The following is a 16,601-nucleotide window of genomic DNA, read 5'->3' as shown; positions in this document are numbered from 1 at the left end:
TCTGAAGAGTCAGGTGGTTTGGAAATGTCACTGCTGACCTGTGACCTACATTGTGGGAGCTCAGTATTCAGATCCTTCAGTGAAGTAAAAGTGCTGTCGTGTGAAAACAGTCCACAAAGAGCAAAAGCCCTGCGTTCAATACATTACCTGAGCAGAGAAGAATATATATATTTAAAGTATGAAAGGTAAAATGACTCATTGTGCAGTACGAGTAGTGGAGGTTTTTGAAAGGGACTCTGGTGCTCAGAAACACTTCCACTTCTGTCCACAGGGACCAGAATCTACTCCCAATGAAAGCTCCTTGTAGCTTTAAGTAGAAGTAGTAACAGAATGTGGAAGTACTCTTTCACAAGTTACAAGTCATTCATTAAACATCCTACACATACATGAGTATTGGAATAAAAAATGTACTTAAAAGTACTTATGGAGTGTCCAATTTACTGGATTCTAATTGATGCATGAACATCACTTTAATGTTGCAGCTGGTAAAGGCGGAGCTCCAGAACAGCTACTAAAGGGACTTTGTGGTGTGATGGTGATCTCAACAGCTGTTTCAAAGGTTTCATGCAGCAGCAAGTGACTTTAACAGCAACTGAAGTATTGTGTAAAAAACATCAGTATCCGACACATCTGAACAACTGAATTTATTAAATAAAAAAAAGAATCACCATAAATCATCGTCTACATCGTACATAACAAGTCAAATGATCGCTGCTAATTGCCATTTTGTGAAGGAATAACATCCTGTTTTATGTAAGTATCTATATACTGCAGTTCTTTTATCATTGAAGCGTATGAGGGGAGAAATGAAGATGTTACAGCACGACGACACCACAGATTTTCACATTTAGACTTTGTAGCCGAGACCATGAATGATCCAAACTGCTTTGTAACTTTGACCGCACCTCACACATCCAATCAGCCGTCATTATCGGGATATCAACAATCAGCCGACCCTATGACCAGATTATCGACAAAAAAAAACACCACAATGCTGCATGCATTAGAACGACTCCCAGACACGTCCGTAAACATGAGCTTAGATTTGACAGCTTTAAACACAGGCTCCCGGTGATGCTCTTCACCCAATCGGACACAAAAGTCACAGAAAATGCTCAAAGCTCTGAAGTAAATTAGTTTAATTAAATCAAATGACAGGATTTAATTCACAGAATTTAGCCGAGAGAAACAAAACACTACAGATATATTACATACATATAAAAAAACAAAACAAGAATTAACAAAATAAAAAAAGGACACAGACACAATCCTGGCTATTCTTTTCTCGGGCTCTCTTTGCAGTAATACAGAGCATCAACAATATGTGTACTATGAAATCTGTAGAAGTATTATTCTCTCTGTCGAGTGTTTCCGCCTTTAGAGTACAGGTGTAGTAAACTGGGCTTGATGAGCTCTCGTCCTCGGTATCAGGCTCCTCCTGGACGAAGAGGCAGAATCGTGTGAAGTGGTGGAAAGTGGGGGATGGCGGGGTCGTCCAACGTTTGCAGCTCCAACATCATGGCCGGTCAGTTTGGGGCAAAGTTTGGTGGAGGTGGGTGCAGTTTTCTTGGAGGATTTCTCCTCAGTCACCAGCACCACTCTGCCTGTATTAAGTCTGAACAGCAAGTCAGGAGGATCGGCTTAGAAACCCATGCCGCCCATGCCTCCCATGCCTCCCATTCCTCCCATGCCGCCTCCTGGCATCTCCTTCTCCTCCTTGGGGATCTCCGTGACCACAGCCTCTGCGGTGGCGAGCAGGGAGGCGACTCCTGCAGCGTCCATCAGGGCCGTCCTCACCACCTGTGGAGGGAGGAGGAGACGCGTTATTGCAGGGAACATTTGGCAAAAGATGCAGTCAAGTTTGGGTAAAACCAATTATTGTCCTCATAGATTAATTTCTTAGAATCCACGTTGAGGTCTTATAAAGTCCCGCTTTGTTGCGGCAACAGCCAAATTATATAAAACTGAGCAAGGCAGCAATTCCTCAAATCAAGTCAATTTAATTTAAAAGAGCCAAATACACATTTGAGGTCTTTACAGTCTGCACATCACACCCTCGTTCCCCAGAGCCTCGTGGCGACAGCATTGATCCGCTTTGGATCTCTGATCGAGCTCAACTCAGCCGCACGTTTAATAAGGGGACATTAGTAACTTCTTATTGCGTCTTTCTCCTAAACTTCCACCACGAGTGAGCGCTGTACCTTGGTGGGGTCGATGATGCCCTTCTCCACCATGTTGACGTACTCTCCCAGCATGGCGTCGTAGCCGATCTCAGCCGGTCCCTGCAGGATCTTCTCCACCACGAGCGCACCCTCCACGCCGGCATTCTTAGCGATGGTCATGGCGGGAATACGGAGCGCCCGCCTGATGATCTCCACACCTGTTTGGAAACAACAGAATGTTATAAAGATGAAAATCTGTTATTTTAAACATACAATCTGAAATGCTATTGAAATAAAGTACAGTAAATGTACTTTATCTCGAGTTTTTAGCAGAAATACTGCTCCTGCGCGCTAATAGTTTACAGTGTTGTACTTAAAGATCTTTAAAAGAAATATGACTACATACTTTTGTTTTATTACATTTGAGCCCTTGTTTGCGTGTTGTACTAACCGATCTTCTGGTCAGCGTTGATAGTTTTGATGGTATCAAGTGATGGGAGGCAGCGCAGCAGAGCGCAGCCTCCGCCTGGTACGATTCCCTCCTCCACAGCGGCCCGCGTGGCATTCAGGGCATCGGTCACGCGGTCCTTCTTCTCATTCACCTCCACATCACTTGTTCCTCCGATCTGAAATGGAGAGCAGCGCAACTTAAGTTTTTCTCGCTCTAAAGTAGAGCGTGAAGCGGTTGGGACCGTCTGCGATGTTCAGTTAGAGACGCACCTTGAGCACGGCCACTCCGTCAGACAGCTTGGCCAGCCTCTCGTTGAGTTTCTCCTTCTCGTAGTCGCTGGTGGTGCTCTCCAGCTGCTCCACGATCTCAGCCACGCGCCGCTCGATGTCGGCCGGGTTGCCGCCTCCCTTCAGCAGCAAGGTGTCGTCTTTGGTGATCTGCACCTCGCCGACCTTACCGAAGTCGTGAGCCTGGATGTCTTCAAGCGCCAGACCCACAGCCTCGTCTCCAAACACCTGGAGGGAGAGCAACATGTAAAATATGTCTGCAGGTCCTCCGACATTTAAACAAATTTAACTTGAGGATCAGTCAATTGCCATTTATTACATTTAAAGTAATACCACAATGTAGAAATACTCTGTTACTAGTAAAAGTCCTACATTCAGAATTGTATTCAAGTAAAAGAACCAAAGTATTACCAACAGTGAAAGTACTCATTGTGCAGAATGGCCCATTTCAGAATATTATTTGACAATAAATATTGATGCACGTGATCATCACTTTATTGTTACAGCCTGTAAAACTGGAGCTAACTCTAATTTATTTATAAACTTTAGTTAACCTGCTGAGAAGCTTTTGATATTCCTCCCAGGGACCAATAAAGTGCATTCCAATCTAGAATATTACATTAATAATACTTTCTTTGTTATACTTGGTTACTTTCCACCATTGTGCTTGAGATCAGATTTTCTCAGTGACTTGAGTGAAAGGTGGACTCACTGTTCCCCCGGTGGCGGCGGCCATGTCCCTCAGCTGATTCTTCCTGTTGTCTCCGAAGCCGGGAGCTTTAACAGCCACCACCTGAAGCCCCACCTTCAGCCTGCAAATAAAGTTGTTTACTATTTACTACTTTAATTCATTCGTTTATTCATTTTTTCAGTACAGACAAAAATATGAACAAAAAAACATCATGAATCCCTTAACTAAAGACAAATAAAATGTTTAAATGGAGGAATAAATCAAGAAAGAATTTGCATGAAAGAAAGGGATCACTTCCTGTTACGAAAACATAGATACAATACACTTTCCATACATTTGTCTCAGTTATCACTACTTATATAAAACATTTACTGACTTCAGTAAACAAGTCCCTTATGAGAAGAGCTCGATAATGTCTTGCACCACCTCGTTAACACCATCTACCCAGTTTCTTTCTTCACCGACTAACCGATGGATGAATATGTAGAATACCTTATTTGTAGTCACCGCTAGCTGCAGCTCTGCATACAGCCTCAGTAATGCACCCCCACTGCTTTCATCCTACATGTACCTGTTGAGCACCAAGGTGCTGAGCGCCTCTCCGTCCACATCCTCGGCCACAATAACCAGCGGTTTACGGTTCTGGTTGGCGAGCTCCAGCGCCGGCACGATGCTCTGGACGGTGGAGATCTTCTTCTCACTCAGCAGCAGGTAGGCATCCTGGAACTCACACTTCTGACCTGGAAACAGAGACCGTAGAGGTGAGCATTCTTATTTCTTCATAGGCTAACAGGAAGTGTTCAGACAGATGACGTTACAGCAGCCAGTAGGAGCACAGTTACCTTTGGCCGTGTTGATGAAGTACGGGGAGATGTAACCCCGGTCGAACTTCATACCCTCAATCACCTCCAGCTCATCGTGCAGAGTCTTCCCGTCCTGAGATGTGAAGCATGCATTGATTAAGTCTCTCCAGACTAACACAGCAATCATTAGAGCAGTAAACACCGGGCTGGGCACAAAGCTCTTTCAGGCACAAACATGCGCTGCTAGCTCCTTTATGAGCAGGACAGTGGTAGACACTGACTAGCTGAGCAGCGTGCATGAGAATGAATTACAACATGACAGACCTACGCGTCTGATGAAGTTGTTCTAAATGTTGCTATGCTGGTAGCTCCGTTATTTAGCCTAACAGCTGACGTTATGCAACGTTAGATTTCGTCTTCTGTTGTTCACAGTGTAGCATTACGCTGCGTGTGAAGTTATGATACCAACCTTGACAGTGATGACTCCATTGCGGCCAACTTTCTTCATGGCGTTGGAAATGATGGTGCCGATCGCCACGTCTCCGTTGGCTGAGATCGTAGCAACCTTGAAGACAAAAAGACAATATTTAAGACGAATTCAAGAAACTACTCCACTACACGTCAGTCCTGCATTAAAAACCTTACGTAATGTTCCCCGTCAGTGTTTCACGATTATATATGATGGATTAACGTGCATGTTGGATTGCACTCGAGTAGCCGCTCATGTTTACCTGTGCGATCTCCTCGGGGGTCGTGACCGGTCTGGAGAGATTTTTCAGCTCGTTGATGACGGTTTCCACGGCCATCATGACTCCGCGGCGGATCTCCATGGGGTTGGCTCCCTTGCTGATGGTGTCGAAGCCCTCCTTGGCGATGGCACGGGCCAGCACCGTGGCGGCGGTGGTGCCGTCGCCGGCCTCCTCGTTGGTGTTGTTGGCCACGTCCTGCACCAGCTTGGCGCCGATGTTCTGGTACCTGTCCTTCAGGTCGATGCTCTTGGCCACCGTCACGCCGTCCTTGGTGACTTTGGGGCTGCCCCAGCTCTGCTCGATGATGACGTTGCGACCCTGGAGTAGAGACAGGAAGTGGTGTGATGGAACGGGCCTCTAGCATCGGGGGTCAAGGTAACTCACATCAAGTACACGTCAGTAATAACCAAATCAAATGTTACCTTGGGGCCCATGGTGACAGCCACGGCGTCGGCCAGCAGGTCCACTCCCTGCAGCATGAGGGCACGAGCCTCGGCGCCGAACTTGATGTCCTTAGCGTAGCCTCGTGTGAGGTGAGGCGCCAGCGCCCTGCACACGGGCCTCACCTGCTTCATGACTGAGGGCAAACGAAACATCTCTACGGGAAGAAAAAGACAGAAGGGACAGTTATGAAACACTTCAGAGACTTATGATCACTGCGATGAAACACAGATTACATCTGCAAAGGTATTGTGCAGTCACAAGAATGTTATAAACGATGAAAGTAGATGTAGTGTGGAGCAAATAGAGATATATCTATATACATTATGAAAAACAGTTATTCTGCAAAAAAAAAAATAGTACTTTTACTTTTTGTACTTTAAGTATATTTTGATGCCAATGCTTCTGCACTATTAAATCAAATTTTAAAAGCATGTATTTAACTTACATCATTATTTATGCACTGTTGTACTGTAACTTGTATTTAAGAAGGAGATCCGAGTACTTCTTTCATCTACTGCCTTGAATAATTATTCTCCAAATCTCCCCCCCCCCCCCCATACAAGATGTCACAGGAGGAGAGATTAAGTGGTACAAAGGTTAACTGAGCCTCTAGTGGTCACTAGTGGTATCACGTCCCACCAGTGAACGAATGAATGAACCTCCACTTGTGTAAAATGGTCAAACATTTTCAAATCTCTCAGTCACCTTCTACAAAAAGGGCCAATTATTACCAAACCAAAACGTCACTGCAAAGCTTGTGTCTGCAGGGAAAAGAAAGACGGTTTTAATGAATGTTATGTTTCCCCCCCAATCCCAATAGGACTGTATTTAAATAAAAACATCTATTAATCTAGAAGGATTTTTTTAAATTTGAGCTTTGTCTAATATCAAAAAAATTGGTGACATGTAAATATTCTTTTGATTAGGATTTGCATGTCTCAATATTTAAAAGATAAACATCTTGTGGCTGTGACCCAATCCACCCTCCGCAAAAACTATCAACGTTGGCTTCAATCAGGGGTGGAAGATACTTAACGTTCAGTTAAGTAAAAGTACTAGTACCACAGTATAAAAATACTCTGTTACAAGTCCTGCATCAAAAACATGCTTAAGTAAAAGTATTATCAGCCACAATTACTGAAAGTATGAAAAATAACAGAAGCCATTGTGCAGTAAAATGTTCCCAGTCAGTGTTTTACGATTATATCTGATTAATGTGTATGTTGCATTTTAACTCCTGTATAACCCGTTGGTTCGTTTAATCTTCATCAAAGCATCATAATCTATGAGATCATGTTTGTAGCGTCTAACAACCATAAACAGCCTGTTTTCAGCTTTGTGACGATGCATTTTCCAGCTGATCCAAGAGACCTTTTAAAGAGTGTATTTATATTAACAAGCAGGAGGATTTTCTCAACACAAAGGAACACTTCAGCCTTTTAGTTTATCAAGAAACAATTCAAATCCATACATATAGAGACACGGAAGGGGATGAACACTAAATGTAGTGAGAGTAAAAAGTACATTCACATCCGAGATTTAAGTATAATGTTACATTAAAAGGAAGTATTCAAGTAAAGCACAAGTAATGTTACTTAAGTACAATAATTGAGTAACTACTGGCTTCAACGACTACCTATCAAATCACCTGTTTTCTACTTTACATTTTTAATTGATACATCGATAAAAGAAGAATCCTGTTAGTATGCATAAAGGCCTTGATCGTGGCTAGATTACGAAAGGTATCCCCCACAAACCAGTTCCTGGATAACCCCCCACGTGTACTCTTCAGGTCGTGCGTCACAAGGTCATATTGTAATAAAAAGAAGCATGTGCGGAACCATCGTCCCTCTCGGACTCACGCCTCACCATCGGAAACCGTATCTATTGCTCAACATTTGCATCAACTGTCGTAAAACACGTATATTAATAATCAGACACGTCCGGCATTTACCAGTCAAGTTGTGCACAATCATCATGGTGGAGTATGACTTTAAAAATGAAATGTTTCGTCATGCCAGACACGAGACATTCCTGATTCAATTACATTAAATAGCATGTACTGTTAGCTTTGTAAAGACTTAAGAGAAATGTCAACACTTACTTGCGAGGTGAAAAGCTTTGTAGCTGCAGTGAGGTGCACGTCTGTGAGACCAAGTGGTACAACGAGCGGAGGTAAAAAGGACAAGGCGTGTGGCGCAAATTAGCTCCTCAGACGGGAACTGCACATGGCCTATCACATCCGGGTCGTTTACTGGCGGGCCCCGGACCATGAATAACGACCCATAACGGCAAACGTTTTTCTTTCATTTAAAAAAAAATAAAATAAAACCTTTGTTGAAATTTGTTGTAAAAGTACGACCTCTTAGATGTCGTAGAGTAGAAGTAAAACAGTTCGGTAAAATGGAAATCTTCAACTAAAATACACGATTTTATAATTCGGAATGTGTTTTGTAATGCTCGTTCCGGGGCTGGTGCTTCTAGAATTTTCTCGCGTTGCCATTGGAGGAAACGAATAGAGGTCAAAGTTTACATTGTGCAACATTGCTCCGACTTGTAATGTATAAATTAAGAGATAAACACTGTAAATACAATACTAATGACAGTTATATTACATAGTTTAATCTCATAAAATAACATGTGTGAATGGAAACGTGTTTGTGCGGTTTAGGAGTTCTAGAATGTTCTATAACTGGGCATCCAAGTTTAGGGCATGTAGTGCGCATGCGCTGGTTATTTCACGTGGAGACGTTCCTCCTTCAGTGTGTTAGATTAAGAACCGGGTTGTAGTAGCTTCACGTCGACTCTCAGACTTCTCACACATCCAGAAATGGTAAGAAACTCTTTTATTTAATGTCGGTATTTATAATTAGAATAAAGTAATACATAAACAGGGTGACGCAGGTTGCGTATGGCTGCTAAGTTATCGTTAGCAGTTAACGTCGATGCACAAGGTCACGCCGCTAATAAACCGAGTGTGAAGGGACTACATGCGACACACAGCCATGTTTATCTTCATCACACGCTGCAGACACAGTCGGAGGAGAAGGCAGACGAGCTTTAACGTTAAACGTGTGCAGCTGCAGCTACATGCATGTGGATGAATGAAGCGTCTTGTTTGCGCAGACGGACACACATTCACACTAGTGTGGCGCTGTTATCTCTTTAAAACTGTATTATTATTACACGTAAGTCACATTTATGTCATATTTCACTATGCATGCCCTTTGGTCGGTGAAAAATCTGAATTGCATGGCCTGTTTAAACCATTTCCGGATTCTGTTACGTAGACAATGACCTCACGACCCATCTACGCATTCAACGTAATGCAGTCTTTATTATCCAACAAGCAGTGCAAATTCATTTAGAGAATAATATACGGACTGACATATAGAGTAAATAGACTGGAATAAACACGCTAAGACACGGTATGAACAGCAGAACACGTGCTGCAGTTATAGTAGGCCGTGCAGGTACAAGTAAAACACGGTGTAGGTGCTTAAGGAACGCTTATAGTACATTATATACCGAATATACAGCTGGATGTGTGTATGTGTCTATCAATCAGAGTTGAATCCTCTTAACATAACTGCAGAAATCGCCTTTTAAAGTAACTTATTTGTGCTATGACAAACTATTAGATTTGCTAAAATATCCTGATTTCCTTCCAGTGATTCTGTTGGGAAATTCTGACTCTTAATAGCTCTAAATAGAGCTATAAATATATAAAGTATGACTAGAATAGTATTATATGACAAGAGAATACCACCAATATTTTCTGTCTAGCTAAAACTGTCCTGTAATATATCCTACTCTTTAAAAATAACTGATTCAACCGCATGGCTGCAGTTTTTCGACAATCATTACTCTAAATGGGGCGGACACAATATCAAACATTCGGAAGATCAGCCAGAACACGTGAGGTTAATCATCACCATCTTGTGCAACGAGCCCCCCCACCACCTCATAGACTACTGCAGAGAACCTTCTGGAAAACTGGACACACCGGCCTTGAATGTTATCTCGTCGCGTTTAAAAAAAATAAAAACCCGGAGGACGTTTCACCACCAGTCGAGGCTTTTATCATCACTCACTGTTTGTTTGTGTTTGTTCCCCCAGAACTTAAATATGCCTTTTTAAAGTCCTCATCAAAGTGTTTAATCAGTAGTCCTGGTCCTCCCCTACCTCGGGTTACACTGTCACAATCAATAAGTAACTCTAGCTCCTTTTGGCTGTTTACCGATCAGTGAACAACCCAGGACCTGTCCTCCCCCCCACACACACACACACGTTCCCAAACAGGCTTCACCCCCAAGGTCACTCGTACATCTGCTGCTATCAGACATGTTGGCAGCTGCTCTTTTACATCTTCTCCCCCCTCCTGCAGCTTTGCCTGACATATTTGACATAATGAAGAAATGCTGACTTTCGTTAACTTACTCTTGAGTTTTGCAAATTGACTTTACAAAGGCTGCTCTGTGTAGAGGACCTGCTTACTTATTGTTTTGACAGTCTTTTATTGAGCTCTCTTTATCCTCACCCCCCACCGCCTCCTTTTGTAACACATACTCTGACTCAAGACCCCCCCCCCCCCCCCCCCCTTGTGGCCTTATTGGGTTCCTACAGCAAATACAGGCTTTACTCGTTGGTTGAACAAAAGTAAAATGTTATTTCATAATTCCCTCTCTTACAGGCCTTCAGGAAATTCCTCCCCATGTTCGACAGGGTGCTGGTGGAGCGCCTTATCGCGGAGACGGTAACAAAAGGGGGCATCATGCTGCCAGAGAAGGCTCAGGGCAAAGTGCTGCAGGCCACCGTGGTGGCAGTAGGACCTGGCTCTGTCAATCAGGTGAGATGAGCCATACGGAGCCTGACGCTAGAGCATGTTTTCTACTAGATACTGGCACATCTGCGATGAGGAGTGTGCGGTTTTATATTTGTGTGATGTTTTATTCTAGAAAGGGCACGTTCTGCCAGTCAGCGTGAAGGTTGGAGAGAAAGTACTCCTACCAGAGTACGGTGGAACTAAAGTCAGTCTGGACGACAAGGTGCAGTACACGTTCTACTGGCTCTGTTCAGATCTGTTTCCCCGTGTGCCTTCCTTGTTTTAATTTCTTGTTTTCTCCTTCTATCCTCCAGGACTATTTCCTGTTCCGTGATGGGGACATTCTCGGTAAATACGTCGAATGAGTCTTCATCTTTGTTGTTGCTGTAGATCATGTCGAGTTCCTGTCGTCGTCGTCGTCGTCGTCATGCCCCGGAGAGAAGAAATGAAGTGGCCACTTTCATGTCTGTTTTTCTTTTTTCTATGTTATTGCAATTGTAAATAATTCTAATTGCATTTTGTTACAATAATAAAGGTGAACTGCGGATTACTGTTTTGTTTTTTTCTCATGACTTTATATTGTTAATAAAAGAGAACTTAGCAGTGGATATTTAATTACAGGTTGTTGAATACTTTAAAGTCAAGGTTCACTGTAGCTTTTCACTGTCAATGAATGAACCAATACATCTCACCTAATCTTTCTAATGTAACACAAACTACAACTTTAGCCTTGCGTCCATTAAAGCTGAATTTATACTGTATAATAAAATGGAAATTTGATGACTATCTGATTTTCTGAAGAATATAATTGCTGCATTGCGTATTATATTCTAGTACTCTATTACAAGTAAGATAAGCTAAAACAGTATTTCTGTATATGAATGTAATTTGGCCCTCAACAAAACTTAGCCAAACCTCAGGTTTTCTAGTTTCATATGACACCAGTGCCTTTTACTCTATTTCTGAAACTGAGCCAGAAAGACCAGCGTTCTGTGTTGTAGCTATAAGATGGAGCTCATTTGAACTATTTACTAAACTACTGTCACGTCCAGATTAATCTGTTTTGAGCTTTTAAGGCAAAGACGTTTTATCCTATTTACATAACCGGTGGGCTCCTGCGATGTGTAATTAAAACGCCTCTGGGATCTCGGTTTATTCTGACAACTGTTAAAGGAGAACTGCCTTGTAAATATGCAATTAATTTAGCCTACAGCATACAGGAGAAACAATTTTCATAAGAAATAATAGTTTAAAAAAGAGACATAAAAACAAGTAAAAGATGGAGCAGTGTCATAGTCTGGTTTTTAATTGTATTAAGTTCAGTAAAGTGCAATTAATGAACTGTTGTCACATGCAAATATGTGCCTTATTTAATTTAAAAAAAAATATTTAGTAACATTTTACAGAAATCAAATGATACCTAATACAATAAAAAAATCCCACAAAATAAAATGTACTGCATTGAGTAGTCCTATTTTTTTTAAATTTCGATACCTAATATTTTCAATGCAGGACTTTTATTTGTAACAGAGTATTTTTACAGTGTAGTATTAGAGTACTTCCTTCACCACCGAGTACAACTACATCATATGTGTAAGAAAGTTGTTACTTTACACCACTAGTAATACTTAGTCAAAGTGAACTACTCCTATCCTAAAATTAAAATGTTTCTCCCTCGCGCTCAGGTTCACATCCTCGTCAGCTGCTACAATACAGCGGCTGATGAACATCCGGGTATTCTGTCAGCTGCTACAACGCAGCGGCTGACGAACATCCGGGTATTCTGTCGAGATGGTCATGGCGGAGGGTACTGCAGTTCTCAGGAGGAATCGGCCTGGAACCAAGGCAAAGGTGCGTTTTCACCCTGCAAAAACACTTCAACACGCCCGAAAATCACCCAGCACAACCCGGAGATGCTGACTCATTCGAGTCGTGTTAGTTTATCTTTAATTTAGGTCTCAGACAACATACAGGAAGGGCCTGACCTGGAAATAGCCAGCTAAGTTAGCTTAACTGGTAGCTTTTTTGGTCCCCGTCTAATTCCTGGAGTAACGTTAACTTAAATGGCGTTTGCGCTGTATTGCAGAGTTCCTTGTGATAATCATTGTTGGTTGAATATAACCACACAGCCAATTTGGTGTGAATGAAGTTCACACAATATCCTCTAAAAAATAAAATGCTCTCTAGCTGTTAGGATTGCAGGAAGCAGTCGCACCCCAGGCGACGTTATCTAACGAGCGTCAGGTTAGCTTCTTTGACGCTACATGCCATGTATCATACGTGTTATTACGATGTTAAGGTTAGTCAACGGCAGCGTTGTTTATGCTACAATGCCAGCTTTGTCTAAAATTACTCCTTCCATGTTTAGGATTTCTACAACTGGCAGGATGAATCATTTGAGGAGATGGACAGCACCCTGGCTGTCCAACAGGTGTGTTGACATGATGTGTGCATTTTCCCCAGAAATGCCTGGTGGTGCAAACTTATCATTTGATTGATCAATGATAAGTATGACTAAATGTCCTCTTACACAATCTAATCTGGGCTTTGTTTGATAGTATCTAAGTAAACAATCTGTAGTAATGTGAGTATGATTGCCAAGCTGGGAGGACATTTTTTCAGGTGTGTCGTCAACACAATATTCACAAGCCCTTATGTACACAGAGACACGTGATGGGATGTCTTCACAAACGACAATCGCTGTACAGTTGCTGTAATCATGATGTTTTGCTGTACTCAGTGTCTCAATGTTCATGTGTTTTTGTGAGAAATATGAAACTACCCTTAATGGTAATGGACCTTTCAAAGACTAGGGATCTCATTTATAACTTTTCACGCAAAAGTTGTGATGTATGAAAACAAACTTAACGGGAGAATGGGCAACTGAGTATCATCTGTAAGATAACGTCAACGTCTGTGATTCACCGTAAAGACCCATCGATCAGCAGCTTACTTCTATGCATCAACATTAATACGGTGCTTTCATTGACCGTTTATGGTTGAATCTGGGTGTGTAGAGGGCGGGTTGTGAGCTGAACCAGCTGCTCACATTTACAGGTGGACTTGGGATTTATAAAAGGAAATGGCTCACTGGCAGGCGTATCTGAGGTTTTAGAAATCAGAATGTTTTTATTTCCTCCTTTTGTACGTACACAAACATTCAGTGTGGATCCTACGCACCGTTTTATAAATGAGACTCCAGGAAATCACCTTCCGTCACCTTAGCCTTCATGGTATAATGTTTTAAATGTGAAACTTGAGCTTTATTTCAGTTTCCCACAAACAGCCTACAGTTACCACAGACATTGTGTTCTGCTTTTATAAAGGTGAAGATCATGTTGCTGTGGGTGAGTGACGGTCTCTATTGAAACGTGTTGTTTGATGGCTCTGTTTTCAGTACATTCAGCAGAACATTAGATCAGATTGCTCCAATATCGACAAAATCCTGGAGCCTCCGGAGGGTCAGGATGAAGGCGTGTGGAAGTATGAACACCTCAGGTATGTTCAAAAACACTTACTTTCATTTGTTCTTTGAGTCAACGCAGGCTGTGGAGTTATTTATTTTTGAACACTTTATTCATTTTGCACAATTCAACAAAACCACATGAACGATACAAAGAGAGGAAAAATATAATAAAAGTAGACAATTACAGACTCCTTATGTAGAGAGTAACATTCAGTCCTATACTTTAAATACAAGCCTGTCCTATTGCAGTGGAGCCTTTACTGTATATCATCAAGCACCCAAAATAATAAAAAAGATAAATGCTTGGTTCCCCACATATGACTATGAATGGGTTAGCTTATGAGCAGGAGAGTGGAGGCCAATACAGATGAAGCTGAAGTATGTATTTTTAATTTCTTCTCTCGTTCCGTCCTCTTTGTAGGCAGTTCTGCCTGGAGCTCAATGGACTAGCTGTAAAACTGCAGGTAAGTGATCGAACTCACCAGATGTGAGGATAATTGGATCGAAGGATTGTTGTCGCAACCATGTGTCAATACCAAACGCAAACATCTGAATGAGATGCAATTTAACGTTTTTAAAGGAACACAGGCTTTAAAGCTGTTTAGGGGAACACCTAAATGAGCTCTACATGCGTTAGGAGTTTCGTGGAAGAATCTGTGTACAAAGTCTTCACAGCTACTGGTGGAAATTAGTCAAATTGCCGTAGTCTAAGGAAGGTATCGTGTCCAACATCACACATTGATGAAAGCTATGAACGGACAGGTAGGTCCTTCTAACGAGAGGTTTAACGGTGTGTTCATTTTATTTCAGAGTGAGTGCCATCCAGACACCTGCACCCAGATGACGGCCACAGAGCAGTGGATCTTTCTATGTGCTGCCCACAAGACACCCAAAGAGGTGAGTCAGGCCTGCGCGTCACCCAAAGATCACTTGGTTGTCAACAGTTTTAAACAGTGTTTTTTTCTGTGTTGCATCCTCAGTGCCCTGCCATTGATTACACCAGGCACACGCTGGACGGAGCTGCCTGTCTTCTCAATAGCAACAAATACTTCCCCAGCAGGTCAGTCGCTCCCCAATTCTAATTCTGTGTTTTCAACGCTTTTCAGTGATCCAACAAGCACTTAATTTGATGTGTACTAACTCCTTTATTGAGTGGGTCTGTGCTGTCACCTCACATTCAGTAGACGTGAGTTCACACTGTCACCGTTTGTCTTCGTAGGGTGAGCATCAAGGAGTCATCAGTGGCCAAGCTGGGCTCCGTCTGTCGTCGCATCTATAGGATATTCTCTCATGCCTACTTCCATCACCGCCAGATATTTGACAAGTATGAGGTAGGTTTCTCTGGAAACATCTTATGAACCAACTGCACCTTTTTAAAAAAATATATAAAAAAATAAATAAATGCTTTTAGACGGGTGTCTTGTCAAAAAATTGTCATGCTAGTAAATAATAGCCCCTCGCATGACTTTCTAAACTAGATGTTTATGTATCAGGACGCAGGACTGAAGGTGTTGTGCCGCGTGTCTCTCTCTGTGTACAGAATGAAACGTTCCTGTGTCATCGGTTCACGCGCTTCGTTATGAAATACAACCTGATGTCCAAGGACAACCTGATCGTGCCCATTCTGGAGGAGGAAGTGCAGAACACCTCGTCAGCCGGAGAGAGCGAGGCCTGAAGACATGAGCTGCTGCTGCTGCCACAAAGGGAGACACATCCACACACCGTGCATATACAGTACACACACAAATCTATATATACACACTACAGTGTGACTCATGTCTAGTAACACTGTCCATGTCCCTCCCCCCCTCGTCACCTGTGTCTATCTCAAAGGAAGTGAGGGGTAGAGAGTAGCGCGACCGGAGCTCAGCCATGCCTGCAGGACAAGATGTTTTTCTTTCTATCCTATTTACTCTCTCTGTATATTCAGATGCACACTGTGTCTCTGGATGCAGCCCCTGCTCTCACACTACTCCTGTACGGGAGACCCGGTTTCCTTTTTTAAAAAAATCTTCTTTTAGCAGCTGGATTTGCAAAATGTAATCATGGTGACCTGTATTGTTGACAAAGGCACACACTGACAGCGTCTTCCCCCCCCCCCCCCTCTGTATATACCCTCCCTTAATTCACTTTCATGTTTTCTGACTGCTTCACTTTCTTTGTCTGCTTCTGTTCTCTCTATTCGCTTGTGTTGCCTACCAGCCTGTTTTTTTCAGGGGGGTTGTCCCATGAAATGGATCACTGAATTAGCCTGCTGACTTAATACTGCTATTAAAACACAAACGTAGGTGTGTGGCTTGTGTGGTGGTAGTGAACAAAGACAAAACGTAACCTCTAGCTGTGTAATGTGTACTCGCGGTCAGATCTTCTCGGTTAACTCCGATCCTGCTTTGTGGCATGCCCCGTTTTAATACCGTGTACAATGAGCTGATGTTGCCCTTTCCTTGACTTTATGGGACTGAGCTGCTGTAAGCCGGTTTTTACAAACATGAGTAAATACAAGGAAAGGAGGAAATGTCGGCTGCATTTACGTATCGGAGCACAACCTCCCTTCTTTCACCCTCTCTCATAAGTTATTTTGTGGGAGGAGTCTTGTCAATCCAAACCCACTTAATCTTTTTTTTTCTAAATAGACAACATTTTTGTTACTGTGGACATTTTCATGTCTGTTAATAAAAAAGACCTATTATTCAGTATGTGTGGACATTTTCATCTTTTAGTTT

General features: G+C 42.4%; 2 protein-coding genes across 4 annotated transcripts; one reads left to right on the top strand and one right to left on the bottom strand.

The window, feature by feature from the left end:
- Positions 1 to 629: 629 nt before the first annotated feature.
- hspd1 (heat shock 60 protein 1) lies at positions 630 to 7,811 on the bottom strand. The gene is made up of 11 exons (XM_079277612.1): positions 7,692 to 7,811; positions 5,566 to 5,741; positions 5,126 to 5,461; positions 4,864 to 4,959; positions 4,434 to 4,527; positions 4,163 to 4,331; positions 3,613 to 3,712; positions 2,883 to 3,128; positions 2,614 to 2,788; positions 2,202 to 2,380; positions 630 to 1,800 (listed from the first exon to the last, which is right to left on the bottom strand). The coding sequence occupies exons 2-11, from the start codon at positions 5,737 to 5,739 to the stop codon at positions 1,642 to 1,644; spliced, it is 1,728 nt and encodes a 575-aa protein (XP_079133738.1). The 5' UTR covers positions 5,740 to 5,741; positions 7,692 to 7,811; the 3' UTR covers positions 630 to 1,641.
- A 491-nt stretch (positions 7,812 to 8,302) lies between these two features.
- Positions 8,303 to 16,571, top strand: LOC306783032 (MOB-like protein phocein). Of its 3 annotated transcripts, XM_079276564.1 has the most exons (9): positions 8,303 to 8,420; positions 10,281 to 10,436; positions 12,781 to 12,843; positions 13,810 to 13,910; positions 14,300 to 14,342; positions 14,689 to 14,775; positions 14,859 to 14,938; positions 15,098 to 15,209; positions 15,419 to 16,571. In XM_079276564.1, exons 1-9 carry the CDS (start codon positions 8,418 to 8,420, stop codon positions 15,551 to 15,553), a joined length of 780 nt encoding a protein of 259 aa, XP_079132690.1. In that variant the 5' UTR covers positions 8,303 to 8,417; the 3' UTR covers positions 15,554 to 16,571. The 3 variants fall into 3 exon arrangements, with proteins under 3 accessions (XP_079132690.1, XP_079132689.1, XP_079132688.1); XM_079276562.1 differs by lacking the exons at positions 8,303 to 8,420; positions 10,281 to 10,436 and adding an exon at positions 12,161 to 12,263; XM_079276563.1 differs by lacking the exons at positions 12,781 to 12,843; positions 13,810 to 13,910; positions 14,300 to 14,342; ... (2 more) ...; positions 15,098 to 15,209; positions 15,419 to 16,571 and adding exons at positions 10,546 to 10,635; positions 10,727 to 10,962.
- The last annotated feature ends 30 nt before the right edge of the window (positions 16,572 to 16,601 follow it).

This window comes from Melanostigma gelatinosum (genome assembly GCF_949748355.1).
Source record: "Melanostigma gelatinosum genome assembly, chromosome: 10".
Classification (NCBI taxonomy): Eukaryota; Metazoa; Chordata; class Actinopteri; order Perciformes; family Zoarcidae; genus Melanostigma; species Melanostigma gelatinosum.
The sequence above is the reverse complement of the archived record's forward strand: the minus strand, read 5'-3'. Positions and strand labels throughout refer to the sequence as shown.

What these genes read in the sequence shown, in the direction of transcription:
- hspd1 (XM_079277612.1), bottom strand. Translation starts at nt 5,739, where the DNA reads ATGTTTCGTTTGCCCTCAGTCATGAAGCAGGTGAGGCCCGTGTGCAGG. An exon ending in CTTCATCAACACGGCCAAAG is followed by an intron (nt 4,332 to 4,433) that starts GTAACTGTGCTC and finishes CTCTGTTTCCAG; the next exon opens with GTCAGAAGTGTGAGTTCCAG. An exon ending in ACGGAGTGGCCGTGCTCAAG is followed by an intron (nt 2,789 to 2,882) that starts GTGCGTCTCTAA and finishes TCTCCATTTCAG; the next exon opens with ATCGGAGGAACAAGTGATGT.
- LOC306783032 (XM_079276564.1), top strand. An exon ending in GACCTGGCTCTGTCAATCAG is followed by an intron (nt 10,437 to 12,780) that starts GTGAGATGAGCC and finishes TTCCATGTTTAG; the next exon opens with GATTTCTACAACTGGCAGGA. An exon ending in CCCACAAGACACCCAAAGAG is followed by an intron (nt 14,776 to 14,858) that starts GTGAGTCAGGCC and finishes TTGCATCCTCAG; the next exon opens with TGCCCTGCCATTGATTACAC.